Source organism: Nyctereutes procyonoides, unplaced genomic scaffold (assembly GCF_905146905.1).
Source record: "Nyctereutes procyonoides isolate TBG_1078 unplaced genomic scaffold, NYPRO_anot_genome, whole genome shotgun sequence".
In the NCBI taxonomy this organism is placed as follows: Eukaryota; Metazoa; Chordata; class Mammalia; order Carnivora; family Canidae; genus Nyctereutes; species Nyctereutes procyonoides.
In genome coordinates this window covers 33160216-33183540 of record NW_026575046.1, presented here as the reverse complement: position 1 = coordinate 33183540, position 23325 = coordinate 33160216, and the positions used below count along the sequence as shown (strand labels likewise).

The following is a 23325-nucleotide window of genomic DNA, read 5'->3' as shown; positions in this document are numbered from 1 at the left end:
TATATATGTGGTATATATAATTTTATACACACATGAACATACACCCACCCCACATCTTCTTTATCCATTCATCAATCGAAAGATACTTGGACTGCTTCCATAATTTGGCTATTATATATAATGCTGCTATAAACATCAGGGTGCATATATCCCCTTGAATTAGTGCTTTTGTATTCTTTGGGAAAATACCTAGTAGTGCATTTGCTGGATCATAGGATAATTCTATTTTTAACTTTTTAAGGAACCTCCTCCATGCAGTTTACCAGAGTGGCTGCACCAGTTTGTGTTCCCGTTGACAGTGCAAGAAGAGTCCCCTTTCACCACATTCCTGCCTATACCTTCGTGCAAGGAACCCTGGAGATACAAGGATAAATAAGAAACTCTCATTTTAAGATTTTTATCTGTCTGATAGAGCACGCTCATGCAGTGGGGAGAGGGAGAGGGAGAGGGAGGAGCAGACTCCTCACTGAGCAAGGAGCCTGATGTGGGATTGGATCCCAGGATCCTAATATCATGACCTGAGCTGAAGGCAAATTACTACCTGTGCTTTCTTCAAGGACTTTTATGGTTTCAGGTCTTTTGCATATTTTTATTTATTTTTATTTCTTAAAGATTTTATTTATCCACGAGAGACACACAGAGAGGGGCAGACACATAGGCAGAGGGAGAAGCAGGCTCCCCACAGGAGCCTGATGCAGGACTCGATCCCAGGACCCTAGGATCACAACCTGAGCCAAAGGTAGACGCTCAGCTACTGAGCCATCCACATGCCCTTTCTACCTATTTTTAATTAGATTATTTATTTGGGGAGCATTAAGTTTTAGAAGTTCTTTTTTAAAAATATTTTTTTTATTTATTCATGAGAGACCCAGAGAGAGAGGAGAAAGGCAGAGACACAGGCAGAGGGAGAAGCAGGCTTCCCACTGGGAGCCTGACGTGGGACTCAACCCCGGGTCCCCAGGACCATGCCCCAGGCCAAAAGCGGTGCTAAACCGCTGAGCCACCCTGGCTGCCCATAAGTTCTTTATACACTTTGGATACTAACCCTTTATCAGATATGTCATTTGCAAATATCATCTCCAATTCCGTAAGTTTTAGTTTTGTTGATTGTTTCCTTCACTGTGCAGAAGCTTTTCATATTGATGTAGTCTCAATAGTATTTTTTTGCTTTTGTTTCCCTGGCCTCAGGAGACATCTAGAAAAAAGTTGCTACAGCCAATCTCTGAGAAATTACTACCTGTGCTTTCTTCAAGGACTTTTATGGTTTCAGGTCTCAGACTTAGGTCTTTAATCCATTTTGAGTTTATTTTTGTGTATAGTGTAAGACAGTGGTCCAGTTTCATTCTTTTGCACGTAGCTGTCCAGTTTTCCCAACACTGTTGATGAGACAGTCTTTCTCCCATTGTCTATTCTTTCTTGCTTTGTTGAAGATTAACTGACCATATAATTGTGGGTTCATTTCCAAGTCTTCTATTCTGCTCCATTGATCTATATGTCTTAATTATGTGACATCTATCTTGATTTTTTTTTAAGTATGATCTAACTAAACTCCATCATTCCTTGGAATGATGGATTTATGTATCTAAACTGAGAGTTTCTAGGTGCCATTGCTGGCTCAGTTGGTTAAGTATTTGCCTTCAGCTCAGGTCATGATATTAGGATCCTGGGATCCAATCCCACATCGGGCTCCTTGCTCAGTGAGGAGTCTGCTCCTCCCTCTCCCTCTATCTTTCCCCACTGTGTGAGCGTGCTCTATCAGACAGATAAAATCTTAAACTGAGAGTTTCTTATTTATCCTTGTATCTCCAGGGTTCCTTGCACGAAGTAAGTTCTTCATAAATGTTCCTAGAAGGAACAGATAAGCTTCTAAAGATCAGAGATCATATGGCATTAGCTTCATGAGCTCTTGGTAAAGACAATGGTGATGCTAAGTGGGGAAAAAGCTAGGATGAGACTCTGCCTTCTAAGTAAAGTTCCCATGGTATGGCAGTCCTGGAAGCTTAACAAATAAACCCCAAATCCTTCTGTTTCCTTCTCCAAAAGGGATGGTTATCTCAACAGGGTCAACGGAGCCTTTCACACATCCTATCAAGTATTGAGGAGGGAAGTCTGAGGTGATAGAAAGGTTCCACCTGTCTGCCAATGGTTCGTAGACACTGAGATCCCCAAGTGTTTCTCAGGTGAAGGTGCTTCCTTTGACACTTGATTCCAATTATTAAGACACTTGATAGGCTTAGCCCCAAAGGTACTAACACCACTACTTCCTGATGATGAAAGATCTGTGCTTTTCAGAATCCAGGCAACAAACTGCCAGACTGAAGATGACCCTGGCTTGTCCAAGAATCCTATCACTGTGTGAAAGGTGGCTTCTCAGAATGGGCCCTTATCCACACTGAGGATGTGGAGCAAAATTGGAATTGGGTCAACAGGAATTGCTTAAGACAGTGCAGGTGGAGAAAATTGTTACTTAAGGGAGAGTTTTTGGAAATCCTTTTTTAAAAAAAATCTTTTATTCATTTGATAGACAGCACAAGCCAGGGGGAGTGGCAGAGGGAGAGGGAGAATCAGACTCCCCACTGAGCAGGGAGCCTGATGCAGGGCTTGATCACAGGACCCTGGGATCACGACCTGAGCCAAAGGCAGACACTTAACTGACTGAGCCACCCAGGTGCTCCTGGAAATCCCTTTAAACCCAGATTATTAAGTAACACATTTTGTCCTAGATGTGGTGCAGGGATGTTCACCACAGGTTGGGGTTGAGACTTGCTGTTGTGAAATACCTGCTCAGCTTGCCTTCTGGAAGGCTTGGGTGGTGGGGAATATGACTACGGAGCACCCACTAGCACTCAAGCAAGCAAAGAAATCCTGGCTGCCATCCCAGGTCAGAACCAGAGTGAAAGCCATTGGCATGGCTTTGCTCCAATCCATTGCTTCTCTTACATTGCTTTTCATGAGAACTCACAGTTACGGGCCTGTTAAAAGGTTCCCCTTCTGCTGGCTAGAACAGAGGGAACTGAAAGAAGGAACAGGGATGGCAAGGAAGCTGGTCTGGAGTGGGGAGGTTGGGGGTGGTGGTACTCTAGAGTGGCTGAAATCTGTTCTCCTGCCTGGGGATGGGGGTGGCACTACCACCACCCTAAACCCTCTGATGCCTTTCCTAAAATCAGATGTTGTCTCCCTGACTGGGTATCAAATGTCCCAGCATTCCTCCCTGACAGCTTTTCCTCTGAGCTGACTGCATCCCTTCTGCATCATGTCATCCCTGTGGAGACGGTAAGCAGCTTGCATATCACCTCCTTCTGCTGTCCTAACTCCTCAAACCCTGGAAGGCAACTTCAAGGGCACGGCTGCCTCTTCCTTTCTCCAGCCTAAGAATCTATAAGAAATATGGGTCAAAGAGAAGTAGTATTTCCTACGGTCATAGCTGGTAAACATGCATTAGAATAATACAACCAAGTACAATCAAACACAAAAGAATAAAATATCCTTAGAGATATTGAAAGCCAGGCCCTGATCCTGGCTATGCCATCTACAAATCCTGGGAGGTCAGGTCGCTTGCCCTCCTTTATCTAAGTCCCTTCCTCCTCGTCACAGGACAGGATCAGATGATCTGTAATGCTCCTCTTCAGTCAGCTTCTGACACTCTTCAATAGGGACAATAGTCAGTGTTGGTGAGGGTATAAGATTAGAACTCTCATACATTGCTATTGAAAGTGTAAAGTGGTGCAACCACTTCACATTCCCAGAAAGGGTCAATGTTGTTACGGTAGGACCCAGCACTTCCACTCCTAGCACACATCCAGGAGCAATAAAAATATGTCCGTGCCAAAGCTTGTGGATGAGTGTTTACTACAGTGTTATCATGATAGCCACAGAGTGGCAACAGCCCAAATACCCATCAACAGATGAATGGATAAACAAAATATGATATATATCCATGTAACAGAATGTTACTTGGCAATAAAACAAATGTTACTTGGCTACAACATGGATGAACCTTGAAAACATGCTCAGTGAAAGAAGCCACTCACAAAGGGCCACATGAATCTGAAATGTCCAGAATAGGCAAATCCAGAGAGAAAGGAAGTGGATGACTGGTTGCCTAGGTCTGGAGTGGGGGTAGATGGAGGCAGGGATTGGAAATTGATGAGTAAAGAGTGCAGGGTTTCCCTTTGGGGTAATGAAAATGTCCTAACATCAATTGAGGTGATGGATGCACTACTGTATGAACACACTAAAAGCTGAATGAATGTACACTCTCAATGGGTAAATTGCATGGTATGTGATTTATGTATCAATAAAGACATTTTTAAAAGAACAAGAACAAATGCAATTTTAAAGTCCCTTCAGCCTTACCAGCAGAGCATGTGATCAAACTTTTGGATCGTTGCCATGCTGATGTGTGAGAAATAATCTCTCATTGTAGTTTTCATGCACATTTCTCTTATCATAGGGGAGGTTCAGCATCTATCTGCTCAGCTCAAAGTCCATTTATATTGATTTCTTTTTATCATATACTAAATTCATATATATATGAGATATGATACATATAAGACCATATGTATCTATGTGCCGAATGTTTATTGCAGCATTATCATGATAGCCACAGAGAGGCAACAGCCCAAATGTCCATCAACAGATGAATGGATAAATGAAGTATGTATATGATAAGTATATGATAAGTATATTATATATAGATATATATATATATCTGTTTCTGGACTTTCTAATCTGTTATATATGTCTGCCTATTCATGTGCTACCACCACACTTGTAATTATTAAAGCTTTACAATAAAACAAGCAGTGAGGTACTCAACAAAGTCAAGCTGGCTGCCAGCTCAGGGCGCATGCCATCCCCAACCACCCAACTACCAAATCCAGCCACTGTCCCCGGCTGCCACTTTCCCAGAGAAGCCACAGCGTTGTTTCAAATATGGAGAAACACTTTAAATTTGTCACAAAAACGCTTAATAGGAATGCCAAGAAGCTACTGGAAAAGGCCAATATTAAAAAGGGCATTCAGAAGGGCACCCAGGAGTTGCAAGAACACATACCAAAGACCCAAACTATCAGAAAAACCAAGCAACTTAAAGAAAAAAAAAAGAAAGAAAAGCCAAGCAATTAATTTCTCATGAATAAGGGCTAAGGTTGATGCTGTGGCAACCTGAGACCAAACTGCAGTGACAAAGAGCAAAGGTGAGTCTGTGGCAGGTATAGTCAGGTCTATGGGTGACAAACTGAGGAGTTGAATGTGGACAAATGATTTCTGCTTTGAAGGATAAATATTGTAGATATTTTAAGAGAGATCACTCACATTCACATAACTTCTATTAACAGTATTGTGTTATAATTGTTCTATTTTATTATTGTTGTTATTAATCTCTTATTGTGCCTAACTTATAAAGTAAACTTTACTACAGGTATATATATATATATAATATAATATATATAATGAAAAAACAAAGTATAGAAAGGGTTCGGTGCTACCCACCATTTCAGGCATCCCCTGGGGGTCTTGGGATGTACCCCCTACAATTAGGAGGGGACTACTCCATCAAGAAATAGTGAGGGGAAAAAAAAAAGAAATAGTGAGGATTTTGCCTTTCCTTTCCCAATTCTTTACCTTTGCTTATTTTCCCTTGTCAAATTGTGTTGAGGAATGCCCCCCTGGGTGTTAAAGTAGTAGTGATGGTGAACATAGTTCTCTAAAGACTTTAATAGGCCTGTGCTCTCTTAAATCCTAGCTCCAAGGATGCCTGGGTGGCACAGAGCATCTGCCTTGGGCTCAAGTTATGATCCTGGGGTCCTAGGATTTCTTTCTTTTTTTTTTTTTAAGATTTTATTTATGAGAGACACACACACAGAGAGAGAGAGAGAGATAGGCAGAGACATAGGCAGAGGGAGAAGCAGGCTCCATGCAGGGAGCCCGATGTGGGACTCGATCCCACGACTCCGAAATCAGGCCCTGAGCTAAAGGCGGCACTAAACCGCTGAGCCACTCGGGCTGCCCTTTTAATTTCTCTCTTTTTCTTTCCTCTTTCTTTCTTTCTTTCTTTCTTTCTTCTTCTTTCTTTCTTTCTTTCTTTCTTTCTTTCTTCTTTCTTTCTTTCAGATTTTATTTATGAGAGACACACAGAGAGAGAGAGGCAGAGACATAGGCCGGAGGGAGAAGCACCAGCATCCTAGGATTAAGTCCCACATCAGGCTCCTCTAAGGGAGCCTGCTTCTCCCTCTGCCTATATCTCTGCCTCTCTGTGTGTGTCTCACATGAATAAATAAAATCTTAAAAAAAAAAAAATCCTAGCACCAGCTCTAAGCTTGGCTCCTCTTCGCCCCCACCCTGAGCCTTTCCTGCCATTCTTTCTGCACTTTCTGGACTTCATCCTATACTACTAGGCTTGGTTCCAACTGGACTGTGAGCAACTTGAAGGCAGTGGCCATGGATTTCCCTGTGTGCCCTGCCGTATCCACCCAAGGCCACAGGGCCTGGCACAGAGTAGGTCCCAATGGATTGTGCTTGGTTGATGAATTAAGGTGGGTTGAATTTCATCATGCTGGTGATATCTCCCCCAGTGGGTAGACTTAGGGAAGTGCTGTCCTGCAGCAATCCAGATTTCTAGCTTCTATTTTCTGCCAAGAGGGGATGGGAGTCGGGAATGGATGAGAAGACATTTCCCAGAGCCAATCTGTGCCCTTATACAGCTCAGGTGACTGCCGGTTTCATCTCACTCTGCTACCATTACCTTTACCAACCCACAGCCCATAGCTTACCTAGCTTGGGTTGACAATGAAGTCCCTTTGGACCACCTCAGGAAAGTCTAAAATGCAGTTTCCTAGACTCTACCCTAAGAGACTCTGGAGTATAGCCTGGAAACCTGGGTTTTGGCCAACCCCCAAGTGACTCTGATGTAGGGATTCTCTGCGGAAACACTAGCCCAACAAACCAGACCATCTGCTTGTTGCATCCACTCACTACACATGCTAAGCCCCCACTGTGCGAAGCCCCAAGGAAAGACACACCAGAGAGCCTGTCCTCATGGCACTTACATGATCCCAGCAGAGATCACACAAGTGGGAAACGCTGTTGTTATTCTCATTTTATGGCTGAGGAAACTGAGGCTCAGAAAGGAGATTTTGACCAAGATCCTAAAACTAGTAAGTGATAGACACAATTATGATATAACCTTGAGAAAGTTGTCAGATTTCAAGACTCACTGTCTCAATGATTCCTGCATCTAAACACACCATCATTTGAATTGTGTTGAACAGTTTACAAAATGTTTCCATTTCAGTTAACATTACAAATGCAGCTCCTGTGTGTGGTAACCTAACTTCACAGAGGTTACACAAGCTGGCCATGCAAGTCAAGGGCCGAACTCTGACTTCAGTCCTGGTTCCTTGGGACTGTAGGCCATCGGCAGTTAGGGTACAGTGGAGGTGCAGAGGAAAGATTTCTTCTGAATGAGACAGGGTTGTGGTGAGGCAGGGAGAGAAGCTATTCAAAAGAAGCATTTGTCACAGTTCATCTAGTAGAAAGCCAGTTCATGCAGATGGAGTCCCCCATTGCCAACTCTCTGATTCGTGTTTACCTATGCCTCCATGAATTCGATCTCCAGAGCTGGAGCCCAGACAGAGGTTATCTAACTCCCCAGATGATTTTAATGAGTAGCCAGCATTCAAAATCACAGTGAGCCATTCACCTTGACTTTCTTCATGTTCTACTTCCTTGGCTGCCTGTGAACATGACATCATGACTCACTGGTGCTTTCTTATTCCAGATGAAGGGAGAAGCTGGAAGTATGCAACATAATGAGAAGCCAAAGCAGGTAAGTGCCAGCACCACACCTACCAAGCTAGTGAGAATGCTGGCTGTCCTCCCATTGTCCCTTGGCCCCAAATGCTCTATCCCTTTAGCCTGTGAAACCAACCCTTTCAACTGCTCTGGAGACAGAAGCAGCCTACCAGGGCTGGAAATGGGATTGGGCACCAGCTCTTGAGCCCAGCTAACTTCTGCACTGTTCTCTTGCACTTCATAGAGACCTGTGGCCTGTTTATAATCCTCTCACTCCAGCTGCCAGAGAGAGAGAAAACACCACAATCCCCGAAAAAAATAGCTGATTCTATACGCGAAATTGAGGTTTTTGATTTAGCTTGATCTGCTTATACACAAATGAAAAATTCCTAGCAACTCCTGAAAAGCTCATGAAAAGAGTCTTCTGAATACTAAAAAAGGAATAATTGCAAAACCCAAGGGAAATGTCTGGCAAGCTTGAGGGTGACCTTTCAATGGCCTGTTTAAAAGAACAAGTTCCGGGATCCCTGGGTGGCGCAGTGGTTTGGCGCCTGCCTTTGGCCCAGGGCGCGATCCTGGAGACCCGGGATCGAGTCCCACGTCGGGCTCCCGGTGCATGGAGCCTGCTTCTCCCTCTGCCTGTGTCTCTGCCTCTCTCTCTCTCTCTGTGACTATCATAAATAAATAAAATTTAAAAAAAATAAAAAAATAAAAGAACAAGTTCCTCTGATTGGTCCTGCCCATTCAGCCCTCAAGGAGAGAGCGGAAAGTTCATTTCCAGAGCTCAGGACGCTGAGGAGCACTTGCACTTCAAAAACTTGTCACTGACTGTGGAAAATGACTTAGTTCTTTTTGGTCTTTCGATCAGAAGTGGGATGGAGTAAGCTAAAAATAAACAATTCAGGGCAGATTCAGGTTGCTCTGAATGGGTCAGTAAAACAGTCTGCCCCTTGAGAGCTCCAAAGTCTGGATTACAATACAACATCCTATTAGATCAGCTTCCCTTCACCCAAACCCCCATGACCCCGTATACGCGGTCCAATTCACAGCCGATGAACAGCAGGCACACACCTAGAGGGACCACCACATCCAGTTCTCTCCTGTGGAAGAATGTGAGCAAACTCCATCTGGGCTTAGACATAGAAGATGTAGGGGGATCCCTGGGTGGCTCAGTGGTTTAGCTCCTGCCTTCCGCTCAGGGAGTGATCCTGGAGTCCTGGGATCGAGTCCCGCATCGGGCTCCCGGCATGGAGCCTGATTCTCCCTCTGCCTGTGTCTCTACCTCTCTCTCTTTCTGTGTCTCTCATGAATTAATAAATAAAATATTTAAAAATAAAAAAAGAAATAGAAGATGTATATTTCTATTTTTAAAAAAAGAAATATAAGATGCAAGGGACATCTGTCATTTTTGTATATTGTACAATGCAAGTTGGTGACAATGGTAGCCAGTATTCTCCTTCTCCTAATTGTACCTTGTTTGATCAGTGAGCCTGCTATGATCTCTACTTTAGACTTTTGGAAGAGACTGGGTAAGGGACCTCTCGGTGATTGTCAGAGGTCTGTTCTTTGCCTTTCATTATCCTGTCCAGCTGGCAGCCCAGGCTCATCTCACTAGAAGCAGAGGAATTATTAAAAGTCAGAACACGTATTCATTCATTGTTTTCTTTGCCAGCAAGTGGGTGATGGGGATGGGGAAAGAGTCCTGGCCCATGAACAGATTCTGCAGATCTTTCTGCAATGGCTGACTCAGCCTTGCCTGCCCACTGGAATTAGTAGGGGAGCTTTAAAAAGCACAGAGGCTCAGGTCCCACCCTAGAGACTCTTATGTAATCAGGTGGGGGAGGAACTCGGGCATTGGGATGTTTTAAAAGCTCCCAGGTGATTCCAGTGCATAGATAATGGACGTCTCTATTCCCACGGGAGGGCTCCTGCTGAAGCCCCACTGCTGTGGAAGGCTCACCTGTCCTTCTGGGGGTGACAGAACTGACTGATAGTTTTTCTGGAATCAGGTTTGTTCTCTTCCCTCCCCCAACCTGAACTCTTATTTTCATAAACACACCCATATACAGCCCGGGGACTCTTGATAAGAAAGAGCCTCCCATAGAGGCTGGGAAAAGGTCAGCAGAGGTGTGATGCTGATGTGGTTGAGATCCTGATCCCACACCATCTGTGCCAGGACTCAGTACGAGCTGCCGTGACATCAGAAGGCTTCCTTGGGGCCTGATACTTTCTTGTCCTCCTCCAGGAGGGACACATCTGGGGCTCCATGAGGAGGACAGCTTTCATCCTGGGCTCTGGCCTTCTCTTGCTGGTGGCCTTCTGGAACTCAGTTACCTGGTGAGTCTGCACCACCAGCTTTGATTCAGGACCTGGGGGCAAGTGTGCTGGTCTGGAGGCAGAGCATGAGGTAAGGAGCTGTCCACCCACCAGTCTGCGCCCAGAAACCTGAATGATTTTTCTTCCAAGGCATCTTCAGAGATTTTGGGGTGCTTCTGGCTACTTTTGGCAAGCCCAGTGGGAGAATCTGCTGTCTACATTCGAAGGGATGGAGTGGATGCTCTACTTTATAGGTGAGGTTCCCAGACTACTAGCATTTAGGGTTTGGGGACATGATTATAGGCTCTTTTTCTATTGTTTTCTTCTCTACTTTTGAGAATTCTCAGCTCCTCATCCCAAAGAATGAAGACTTCAAGCTTAAGACAGTGGTAATCCCAAAGAGTGCTAATCATAGGCAATCTGAAATGGATGCTTAAAGATGTCTAAGAAGAGAACTGGAGACTCCCCTCTCCCCAAAAATAGAAAAAGAAAAAAAGAAACAGCATGTGTGAAAATGAATGCATGTTTAGAGTCAGAATCCTGCTTCTGGATGCCAGGCCCACGAGCACAGAGAGCTGCTCTATCTCCTGTGAGACTGTGTCTTCATACCTGGTGTAATCTAGCTCTCTGGGCTTGACAGCAAGTGGTCACTTAATAAATATTTACTGATAGTGTGAATAACTCACAACAAGCCAAAGAAAATGTGGAAGAAAACAAGCATTTCAACACAGATATTTATAACAGCATTATCTACAGTTAGTGAACATCCTCAATCACGGGTTCATTATTAATGTTACTCTGTGCCAAATTTTTATGGAGGAAATAGAGATATTTAAGATGAAATATTTACCTCATTTAAAAAACTATGTCACAGGGGTACCTGGCTGGCTTAGTCGTTTAAGCGTCCAACTCTTGATTTTGGCTCAGGTCATGCTCTCAGGGTCCTGGGATGGAGCCCTGCTTTAGACTTGGGTGGCCAGTGGGGAGTCTGGTTGGGATTCTCTGCCTTTCCTCCCTGTGCTCCTCCCCCTGCCACGCCTCCTCCTCACCTTTCCCCAACCCATACGTGCACTCTCTCAAAATAAATAAATAAATCTTAAAAAAATAAAAATAAAAACTATGTCACAGTCTAGAAGGGGAGATTAAAAAAAAAATTGCCAGTGCCAGTTGTCACAAAGCAAAAGTACAAATAAAATGTTCCTGACAAATGTTTTCAGCTGGAAGAACTCTGAAAGCAGGCTAAACGTTAAATATGACAGGTTCAGTGCAAGCTGTCATTGAAATCATTGAAAAGAACAATGTAGATTGCTAACATATATGCGGGAAGTGGTGGGGAAACATTTGATATGTTTCTGTTACAATGATGGGAAAACGACTTTCCCCCAATGATAAGCAAATATGAAGAAGCAAAATATTTGCAATTTTAGATTTTATTTTTTTAAAGATTTTATTTATTTATTCATGAGAGACAGAGAGAGGGAGAGAGGCAGAGACACAGGGAGAGGGAGAAGCAGGCTCCCTGCAGGGAGCCCGACATGGGACTCCATCCTGGGACTCCAGGATCACGCCCTGGGCGGAAGGTGGCGCTAAACCGCTGAGCCACCCAGGGATCCCAATATTTGCAATTTTAAGTGTTACAGCGGGGGGGGGGGGGGGGGGGGGGGGGGGAGTTCCAGATCTTCTCTTGTTGGGGCTTTTTTCTGTATTCCTCAAGGAGCCTTTGGATCTACAAGTAGGCAGCCACCTTGGTGGATGGGCCACTAGGCAATCACCAACCTAACATTTTTATTTTTCCAAATAAGAAAGCGTGCAATTTCTGAGAATAAAAGTAAATGCATGTTCATTGTTAAAAAATAAAAATCAGACAATTCAAGTAAGCATAAAGAAAGTGAAAATTGGGTAACCCGGGTGGCTCAGTGGTTTAGCGCCACCTTCAGCCCAGGGTGTGATCCTGGAGACCTGGGATCGAGTCCCATATCGGGCTCCCTGCATGGGGTCTGCTTCTCCCTCTGCCTGTGTCTCTGCCTCTCTCTCTCTGTGTGTGTGTCTCTCATGAATAAACAGAATCTTAAAAAAAAAAAGTGAAAACCACCCACTCTCATATATCTAAGAAATAACCATAGTGAATATATTAGTATAAATCTCTTCTATATTGGATATACGGTTGAACTTCTAAGACACCAACTATTTTTTTTTTAACTATTCTTTTTTCATTGAACAGATTGTGGACATCTTTCCATTGTCAGTATAAACTATGTTAAGCTGCCCTGTCTAGTCCATTGAATAGAGATACTCTAATCTATTTACTCCATTTCCTATTAATGGACATTCAGGCTCCATCAGTGTTCTATTGTGATTTTTAAAAAATAGGTAATAAATGTATATGTGTATGGACATGTGTCCTTTTTCCTTTTTTTTTTTTTTTCCTAGCACCCTCTTTTTTTTTCCCTTGGATACTGCCAAATTGCTAAGATATGTGTTTGTCATATTTCCCCACAGTGCTGGCCAAGTATTTTTCAGGTCCCAATTGGCACAAGCTCTGGGGTTTCTGGTGGGACCCAGAAGGATACACAGAATTAGGTCAAATGCCTTTGCCCTTTGAGATATTTAGAAGGAGGAGGCAAAACATGGACAAAGTTAATAGTGCAAGTTAGGTAACATTGTATTATCATTTAAATAACTGCCAATCAGGGCGGACAAAGTGCTTGTTTGTCCACAGTCAGAGATCAGAGATACTTGGGAGGACTTTACAGGAAAGTGGGATGCGAGCAAAGAAAGCCTTATCTAAATTTTAAGTCTCAATCAGCATTTTCTAAAGTATCCTGCAGAACATCAGTGCTGTGGGATGTGAATGGGTGGGGTGACCATACAATTCATTATCCAAAGAGACTTTTGTGAGAGTAAATGAGCTGTTGTTAATAATTATGCCAGACTGCCTGATGTAAACTGAAACTGTCCGGGGCAAACAAGGATGGTGGCCATCAGATCGGTTTTCTGAGAAAACAGAGTTCCTGGGTTAAAAAAAAAAAAAAAAAAAAGACCAGGAAAGGCCATTTATCTTATTTTTTAAAGATTAAAAAAAAAAGATTTTATTTATTTATTCATGACAGACACACAGAGAGAGAAAAGCAGAGACACAGGGCAGAGGGAGAAGCAGGCTCAATGCAGGGAGCCCAAAAAGTGGGGCTCAATCCTGGGACTCCAGGACCACTCCCTGGGCTGAAGGCGGCGCTAAACCGCTGAGCCACCTGGGCTGCCCAAAGGGTGAATTTAACAAAGCTAAATAGGTTTCTCTGCTGCAGGAATTATTAGAGCTGTTAGCACACTAGTCTGGATCATGGCTCTCCAACAGAGCAGTATCTGAACATTGTTTAATCAAGAAGCGCCTTCAAAAAGGAGTTTTCCACTTTGGGAGCTGCTTACTAGATGCCCGAAGTCCCGCTGCTCAGTTAGTAGGGCCATAGGGATTAGGTTCCTGACTCCTAGTCCAGTGCTCATTGGGGACTGTATCCTACCAAGCACTTCCTCTGCTTGTCCCTTCCTTGGGAATTCATAAAATGTTTAATGGGCACAGACTCCCAGATATAAACCTAAATTTATTTGTAGTTTATTTATCCACTATTGTATTATGTAGATTATATATTTATTATAAATATAAATTTTATTTATGTTTAACTTTTTTTCTGGGGGGGGGGTCCTCAACCACCTAGAAGGTTGTGGCCTCCATTTTACAACTAAGAAAATAGAGGGGCACCTAGGTGGCTCAGTTGGTTAAGCATCTGCCTTCTGCTCAGGTCATGATCCTGGGGTCCTGAGATCCAGCCTAGGGATGGGCTCCCTGCTCAGTGGGGAGCCTGCTTCTCCCTCTCCCCGTTGCTCATGCTTTCTCTTTTGCTATCTCTTTCTCTCAGATAAATAAATACAATCTTTAAAAAAGAAAAGAAAAGAGACCCTCCTTAAGTGACCTGACCAAGTTCCCCCAGTTAGCTGGGTCACCCCAGGACAAAAGATAGGCCCTCTGGCCCACCAAGACTCCCTGGCAAGGGACTATCTACAATTCTATGTGACAGCCTTAGCAGCCTTAGTCACATTCAAGCTTGTGTTCAGTTAATACATGTGCTGCAAGAACCTAAAGTCCCCTGATTGTTTCCTTCTGCTTCCCCATCTTAGGTGCCATCCAAGTACCTGGTCTGCTCTTCTGGAGCTTCAATGGGCTTCTACTGGTGGTTGATACAACTGGAAAACCTAACTTCATCTCTCGCTACCGAATTCAGGTCGGCAAGAATGAACCAGTAAGTGTTGCTGTGGTTTCTCCTGGGCAAAGCCGAGAAAGCAGGAGCTGAAGCCACACTCAAAATGCTCACTGCAGGCCTAGGAGAAAGCATGGCCACTGTGAGCCAAGTTATTGTGTACAAGGCTCCCCCAACTGAGAAGATTAGAGAGAAGAAATAATCTGCCCCAGATCTCAGATGAATATTGCTGATTCCCCACCCTGGCTCTGTGCCTCCCTGCACCACCCCACAGCACTGCAGTCAGCATTTTGGGAACCAAGCTGATGGGCTCAGCCTGCTACTGGGCTGAGTTTGGAGATGTCAGGCAGCTCCCCACTCAGCCACTGGGGTAGGGATAGCAATGGCTGGATGCCAAAAGCGCGGATGACAGGGGTTGTGAGGTACATGGCTGCTGACATAATGGCTGGTCCACTTTAGATAAAGGGGGTCTGAATGTGTAGGCTGTGGCTGGTTTTTAAACAGGTCCTCCTTCCCAATCATTCAGTTCAACTGCTGGTGCATAGCTTATCCACAAGAAACAAGGCCTGGACTCTGCTTACAAGGAACTCCTGGCCCAGTAAGGGAGAGAAGGCCAGTACACACATCTTCAACTTAACACAGTGCTGGAAGTGAGCCCCACTGTGCCCTGAGCCCAGCCACCAGCTCAGTGCTCTGACAACCTCCAAGAGCCTTTCCTTACACAACAAGAAGTTCATTCTTAAACCCAGAATCTTTCCCCAGCTCCACCCAAACCACATCCTGGCTCCTTTCCCAGAGAAGACAATCATCTTTTAATTATCTACCAAGGTGCCTAGGTGGCTCATCTCAGCATTCAGAGCACTCTGCCCCAGCCCAGCCCTCCAGAAAGCAGAATGCCCTTGACTGAGGCTCTTGGAATAGCCTTCTTCTTCCTTCCTTCTTTCTTTCTTTCTTCTTCTACTTCTTCTTTTTTAAAGGTTTCATTCACACTCATTCATGACAGACACACAGAGAGGCAGACACATAGAGGGAAAAGCAGGCTCCCTATGGGGAGCCTGATGCAGGACTGGATCCCAGGACTCTGGGATCATGCCCCAAGCTGAGGGCAGACATTCAACCACTGAGCCACCCAGGCATGCCAGGATATCCTCTTCTTCAACCAGAGCTGCCAGCCAGGCTCACGGCCCCGCACACTTGAGAGATTAACTGCCAGCCAGCTGGGGGGCTTCCTCCAGGTCCAGCTTGGCAGGCATGGACTGGAGCCTAAGTGTCTAAGCCAGGCCTTGGTTGTTAAGAGCCCTTTATCTGTCAGACCACGGCATTCTCCTTACCAGGCTCTAATGCCTTGGTCTTCAAGGACAAGTACTGTAATAACCCTCATGGTTCAGGTGAGGAATCGGGCTCAGGTGTGACATGGGTAGATGATTCACACTCAAGCTCTTTGACCCCAGGGCTCATCCTCTCAACCACCATCCTGGTGGTTGAGACATCAGCTCTCAAGAGTATCACCTACCATGACAACACTCCTTGTCATGGTCTACAGTGGTTGGAGAGCCACACAGGGAAGGTCTGGTTGCATTTTGCAGAAGCTGAGCTCAGAAAGGCACAATGACTAGACTAGCTCAAGGTCAGAGTGTTGCTGGGAAGCAGAGCCAGGGCCCCATCCTCCGAATTCTGTCCTCTGAATTCTAGGTCCGGTGCCTGCTCTGTTTGCTGTCACACTCTCCTGGTTAGCAGGTCTGTACCCTCTCCTCCCTTCTCACACCCCCCACAGGGGGAGGCAGGAGAGAAATCCCAGACTTCCTCCACATCAGCCTACCAGCAGTACCTGCGACCAGGCTCTTTGAGAAAGTTGTCTGTAGTTTCCAGTTCCTCTCTGTCCACTCTGTTCTCTCAACATTTTGTAATTATGAAAAATTTTGTAAGCATAGATACAGAAGTTGAGAAACGTAGTATAGTGATCGCTCACACACCACCTAGATTCACCGGTTTTATTTATTTATTTTTTTTTAATTTATTTATGATAGGCACACAGTGAGAGAGAGAGAGAGGCAGAGACACAGGCAGAGGGAGAAGCAGGCTCCATGCACCGGGAGCCCGACATGGGATTCGATCCCGGGTCTCCAGGATCGCGCCCTGGGCCAAAGGCAGGCGCCAAACCGCTGCGCCACCCAGGGATCCCGATTCACCGGTTTTAAACATTTTACAGGATTTGCATTATCTATATGTAAAAATAGAAATATGTATGCATCTCTCATTTTTAGCTTAACCATTTGAAAGTAAGTTCCAGACATTACAAACCTCACCCTAAGTCTCTCAGCCAATAGCTCCTAAATAACCACAAAGCCATCATCTCACCTCTCCTGTGCGCCTCCTCTGGCCAGGCCTTCACCCCCACTGCTCCTCCTCTGCTGCCCTGGGCAAGGGTCCCGGGATGTGGCCTCAGGTTCATCTCCCTTACTCCTGGCCTGTGTGCCTCCACAGCTGCTTGTTTACGCACTCTTGCTACCTGTTCTACCTGGCCTCTCTGCTTTTCCTCTCATCTCAGTGGCCACTCTTTCATGGTCTTCCTTCTGGTCTCTCCTCCTCTCCCCTGCCTCTTCATCCTAAGTGTCCCAGGGTTCAGGCCTTGCTCCTCAGTTCTGTCTTCACTCCCTCACTTATCTCCTCAAGGGTCATAACGTTAAATACAATCCATGACGTTAAATACAATATGCCCACAGCTCACAAATTTCTGTCTCTAGCCCAGCACTCTCTTCTGAATTCCAGGCTCAGATTGCCAGGTGCCTCTTTGACATCTCCAATCCAACATGTCCCCAAGAGAATTTCTGATCATCCCCTCAAAGACTGCCACCCACAACCTCCCCAGTCTGAGTTCACGGCAGGGCCACTCTTCTAGATGACCAGCCCTTGGGCTGAAGACTCTCTGCCCAGGAATCTTTGCCCTCACCTTCCTCATCTCTTTGTTCAAATCTCACCATCTCCACAAAGCTTACCCTGATTATCGTATTTAAAATTATTGGTGTCAGGAACATAAACTCAGTGAGGGAAAGAATCTTTCTTTGGCTCATTGCTCGATTCCCAGCACATACGACACCACCTGCAACGTAGAGGGTGCTCAAAATATCAGGTGAGTAGGGCAGCCCTGGTGACCTAGCGGTTTAGTGCCACCTTCAGCCTGGGATGTGATCCTGGAGACCCGGGATCGAGTCCCGCGTCGGGCTCCCTGCACAGAGCCTGCTTCTCCCTCTGTCTCTCTCTCTCTCTCTCTGTCTGCCATGAATAAAAAAAAAAAATCAGGTGAGTAAATGTAAACGTAAACATATGTGACACCCTCCCCTTGGTCAGGGTTTCTAGAAGAGTGGTATGGTTTCATCTACAGGTGCTCTCAAATCAGGCTGGCCAGACCTGGCTTCACCATGGGGCTGGAACTGAAAGCTTGGAGATTGGATTCAAGTCCGTTAGTTCATGCAGCACCTGCAAAAGCTGAAGGAAGAGTAAGGCCTGGAGTCTGAGGACCACTCTGAACTCAGCCTTACCTTGCAGCTAGAACCCCTCCAGTTCCTGGAGGCAACTCAGGGAGAAATCATTTCTGACCAATCCCAAACCAGTTCATCAGGGCCCAGGAAGTGACCCATGGTCAAGGGGCTATCCTGGGGAGCCCCAGTGCTCTGAGGGAGGGGTCAGATATTAATTCTTGGAAAAATGCTGGCTATAATATTGAGGCTCAGTGGGGTATGCGATTTGGGGCCAGCTATCCAAAGAAAACCTGGAGAGAATGCTCGGGCAGGTCCCCATCCTGACAGCCCCACCATGAGAACTAGGAAGACCAGGTCACAGGAAGTTTAGTCAAGAGGCTGCACAGGAAGCTCTCTGGCTCACCTCTCTTCACTCGGCCTAGTCCAGTGAGGCTGGGCCACATGAGGAGGCAGACCTTGATCTCTGCACCTGATCATGGGCAAGCCTCTGCGGATGAGAAGGGGCTCAAAGACTGAAAAAAGGGTATCAACCTGAGAGTTGACAGCCTTCTCTAAGCACCCTGGAGGCACCCTGAGATACCTGTCAGGAATACGTCTGGGCCTGGCCAGAGACACGGAGACAACAGTGGTAACAGCTGCAGGAAGGAGAAGGCAGGCTCAGGCTGGTGGAACGCTGCTGAGAAGGGAGTTTCCAAAAGCAGTACTGCCACATGGTCACACCTCAGGGCTTGGGCAGTAGTCAGGGGCTGCTGGGTATGGCCAAACGTCAGACCTAGCATCCACTCCAGACTGAGGGCCTCCTGTGAGTGGGTCACAGTGAAGCCATGTCTAGAAGGGAAAGACCTTCTCACCCTCTTGTTCATCTCCCTCCTTTCTTGCCTTGGCAGGTGGACGCTGAGAAACTACGCCGGTCTATCCGCACAGTTCTCTTCAACCAGTACATGATCTCTCTGCCCATGGTGGTTCTCCTCTATCCCATCCTCAAGCTGTGGGGAGACCCCTGCCGCCGAGAGCTACCCACCTTCCACTGGTTCCTCCTGGAGCTGACCGTCTTCACTCTGATCGAGGAAGTCCTGTTCTACTACTCACACCGGTGAGTGGGTCCCTGCCCAAGCATAGCTGGCTCCTTGCTCTCCTAGGGCTCACTTTTAAGGGAGGAAACTGAGACCTCAGACTTGTAGGTGTAAGACCAACATCATCTGGCCTCAAAAGCATCCTCTTAGTTAACATTGACACAACTATTTGTTCCACAACCAACAACTTGAAGCAACTGAAAAATTTCCAGAGCCTTCTGCATTCCTGTGTGCAGAGGGGCAGTTTCCCATTGGTTTCCTTATTGAATCCTTTGTGGACACCATCCCCACAGCTAGTACAACTGAGGTAGAGAGAAGCAAAGTAACCCACCCCCAATTTGTGCAGCATAAGAGGTGGGGTTAGAACTCGAAGGCAGGTCTGATCTCCAGTTGAGTGTGTTTGCAACTTTGCTCCATGGGTGGAACTCATAGCTCCTACTTTGGGTTTCTCATGGCCTGGTGGGAAAGGGAAAAGGGAGATTGGTAGATTATCACCTATTAACTATTTCCCCAGGCTCCTTCACCACCCAACATTCTACAAGAAAATCCACAAGAAACACCACGAGTGGACAGCTCCCATTGGCGTGATCTCTTTCTACGCCCACCCTATCGAGCATGTGGTCAGTAGAGCTCTGCTTTCTCCAGAGCCAATGGGCAAAGGGCCCCAACCACCTTCCCTAAGGCCTCCCACAGAGAAGTAGCCGACAGTGGCCCCTTCTCTCTTCTTACCACTCAGCAACTACCATTTATTGTTGACCTAGTCTGTGCAAGATGCCCAATATAAGTTGTTGCAAACAGTAACTTGTCCCAAAGTTATAAAGCTGAATGCCTCCAGCAAATCAAGGGTCTGCAGCTCTTTCAGCTTCTCCAGAGCTGAGTCAAGGAAGTCTTCCCGATACTACCCTGGGGTAAAGTGGACACCCAGCCGATCTCTTGGGGCCCACCTTCAAACAGCCCTCCTTTTGCAGGTCTCCAACACGCTGCCAGTAATGGTGGGTCCCCTAGTAATGGGCTCCCACTTGTCCTCTATCACCATGTGGTTCTCCTTGGCCCTCATCATCACCACCATTTCCCACTGTGGCTACCACCTACCTTTCCTGCCTTCACCTGAATTCCATGACTACCACCATCTCAAGTAAGGCCTCCTTCCCCACTGTGAGTCCTGGGGCAGTAGCCTTCACCTTCACTCCTGGAGCTTCCAAGAGCAGACATGACCCTGGGGGTCTCAGTTTCAATGTGCTGGTGCTAGTGGAGGGAGAGGCCTGGAGGTTGGGAAAATGATGTTAGACCCAGATCACCTTGCTCTTTTCTTTCTTTTTCTTTTTCCTTGCTCTTTAACACTAGGTCTTCCTCCAGCTGTGGGTTTTTAACCTTTACTTAGGTCATGGGCCCTCTAAGTGTCAAATGTAAGCTGTGGACACTGTCAGAACAATGCATATCCACATAAAAATACCGCATGCAATTCAAGGGGAGTTGTGCATTCTCTGAAAACCTCCAGGCTTTTCTAAGTGTGGTCTAAGAACCTCCAGCACCATAAGCACCTGAGATAAAATGCAGGTTCTTGGGTCCCACTCCACATATGCTGAATCAAAGTATGGGGGGCAGCAGGACTTGAAAATCTGCATTTTAATACGTGTTCTGGGGGATTCTGATGGAAGTAATCCCTAAACCTACCTGAGAAAGCCAAGCTCTGCCACAGGTTGACTTGTGTGCATAAGATTCATATAGCTTTCCAAAGGAAGGCCCTAGGTTTTCAGTACGGAGTGCCCCTAGGAGTTGTGTACAACTCCCTGGGACCTTCTGGTGTAGGTAGTCAGCATGGTTGGGGATGGGTCTGGGGTAGGAGGGCTTAGAAATGAGGCTGGCACAAATGAAAAGGAGATCAGCACACCAACCTCCCGTACTTTTCTCTCTCCTCTAGGTTCAACCAGTGCTATGGGGTGCTGGGGGTGCTAGACCACCTCCATGGGACTGACACATTGTTTAAGCAGACTAAGGCCTACGAGAGACACATCCTCCTGCTGGGCCTCACCCCACTGTCTGAGAGCATCCCGGATCCCCCAAAGAAAATGGAGTGAGAGAAGGCCCAATGGCCACCCTGGCTGTCCCCCTCAGTGGACTAAGGTGGCCCAAGATATCCTTAATGCCCCGAATTTGCTCTTTAGCCATGTACTTTCTAATGACAGCATCACTGAGGCAGGGGGTTAGCTCAGCTTCCTAGAAAAGCAGGGCCAGGGATCCCTGGGTGGCGCAGCGGTTTGGCGCCTGCCTTTGGCCCAGGGCGCGATCCTGGAGACCCGGGATCGAATCCCACGTCAGGCTCCCGGTGCATGGAGCCTGCTTCTCCCTCTGCCTGTGTCTCTGCCTCTCTCTCTCTGTGTGACTATCATAAATAAATAAAAATTAAAAAAAAAAAAAAGAAAAGCAGGGCCAAGGATGGGGCCAGGGCTCCCCTGCGGTTCCACAGAAGGACCAGGGGTGGGCTTAAAGAAAGGGAAAAAGCAGCTCCCCAGATGGAAGCTAGTGAGAAGGAAGAAACCACCTTTAAAAGCGCTCCTGGAGAGTCCCCCTGGTCCTTTGCTGTGGAAGGGGAGAGAGGACTCCAGATGAACTTTTTATGGCCTAGCAAGACACAGAGAATGTGAAGGTGGCAGTGAGACTGGAAGCTACTGCCAACTCCAGGGAGAGCTCTTCCTGGTGCTAAGGGGTGAGGGAGCCAGAAGGTATTGCTTTGCCCCTTCCTGTCCCACAAAACTTTTCTCATACCCTACTCTGGCCAGAGCCAAGACATTCTCTTTGCCAACACACACACACAAACACACACACCACACACACACACACACTTGCAAGTCAGCTAACAAAGACCTCATTTCAACTCTGCCCCACTGCAAACCCCATCCCTCTATGAAAAGAAAAATGCCAATCGCAGGGAGTTCCTCTGTGGATTAAAACTGAGATATCAAAGAGGTGCAGACCAAACCCCAACACCTACCTTCAGCCACACATGGAAACCCAGAAACCACAGGTCAAGCCCTGTTGACCTGCTAAGCTGGAGGCCCTTTTATCCAGAGGGAAGGTTCCGATTTCCTGACCTTTGGGGACACCCAACTGAGGAGGCTAGAACCTTCTTCCTCCAATGAGAAGGCAAGAAAAACATGGCTGACCAAAAGGCAAAACCCTCACTTTTTCCCAAATGATTAGCCAGTTGTCTCAACACCATTTATTTCAAATGAAACTTTGTCAGGAACCTTATTCTCTAAAAACCAAAAGAGCTGCTCGGGTTGCAGCAGTTCCCAGCCTGGCCTTCCCTCAGCAGCTTAGACATTGTCAGGAACCCTGCAGCTCCTGGGAAAAATTTGAGGACCACTCTTTGGTTTGAAAGGCCACCAAATACCAGCTACTTTCACTTACATCAAGAAAACCATCCAGTTTTATAAAATACCTTAACATTGGATAGGGCCAAGTCTCCAAGCAGATCTAAGACTCCTTCCTTCCTATTGGCCCTTCGACCCCAGACCTACTGATAGACCAGCTGGGTACTTACCAGTGTCCTCCTTGGCTTTCCAAACCCTACCTACCATCCTCTGGCCTTCATGGACCTACCTGGCCCTATCCCCAGGACACCCATGCCATGAGCTTTAAGTACAGCTTCTGGTGCACCAACGCTTTAGGTTTTCACAGCTGCTGGCCCGTACTCACAACCTGCTCTTAGGAATAAACACTTGGAAAACAGCCCATCTTCAGTTTACTTGTAAGGGTAGGGAATGAGTAGTGTGCACAAAGAGGAAAAGCAGATGCCTTCCTTCCCCTGTGAGGTCTTTAGACTTGGAAGTACTGTAGAGGACCAAGAGGCTGTCAGTCTCTCATCCCTTTTGGCAGCCACGTGGTTGGGCTCTGGCAGGGGGTCTCAGCCCTAATCTCTTCATCAAACAAGAGTGGCCCTGAGGTGGGTGAACAAGTGAGGCTTAAGAAAAGGCTGAGGTCTCCAAATTCCCAAAGACCAAGGGATAGGAAATATTGCAAATAAACGGATCTCTTTAATTCCAGTAGGTTCTTCCGTGTTTTCTCTCCACGACGTGACCAGTTCCAATGTTCCTGATCATGTGGCATCTGGGAGTCACAGTAGTGCAATTAAGCCATCAGTGGCCTCTCTCACGAGCATTCCTACCACGTTGCAGAGGTGGGGGTCTGTCTTCCCGGCCCCAAATCTTTCAGCACAAGCCCTGGCTACAACCTCCTAAACTCTTTCAGCCTAGAGACTATTGGTGGTCCTGTCAATAGTCCTGCCCACCTGAAGTATGGTGGGATTCTCTTGGAAAAACATTTCTGATGGGATGCTCAAGTGCCAGGCATGAGAGACAGTGGTCAGATTAATGAGCAAGCAAGTCATGCCTCACTTCTAGTTTTCTAATT

The 23325-nt window shown here is 46.3% G+C and overlaps 1 protein-coding gene across 1 annotated transcript in view; it reads left to right on the top strand.

The window, feature by feature from the left end:
* FAXDC2 (fatty acid hydroxylase domain containing 2) overlaps positions 1-22958 on the top strand; it is a 28323-nt gene extending 5365 nt beyond the window's left edge. The window contains exons 2-9 of the mRNA XM_055325682.1: positions 7781-7828; positions 10040-10131; positions 10261-10364; positions 14281-14402; positions 18727-18932; positions 19427-19532; positions 19881-20047; positions 20834-22958. Coding sequence (XP_055181657.1) covers positions 7781-7828; positions 10040-10131; positions 10261-10364; positions 14281-14402; positions 18727-18932; positions 19427-19532; positions 19881-20047; positions 20834-20990 — 1002 coding nt within the window. The 3' untranslated portion in view covers positions 20991-22958. The remainder of the gene's footprint in view (positions 1-7780; positions 7829-10039; positions 10132-10260; positions 10365-14280; positions 14403-18726; positions 18933-19426; positions 19533-19880; positions 20048-20833) is intronic.
* Positions 22959-23325: the final 367 nt, after the last annotated feature.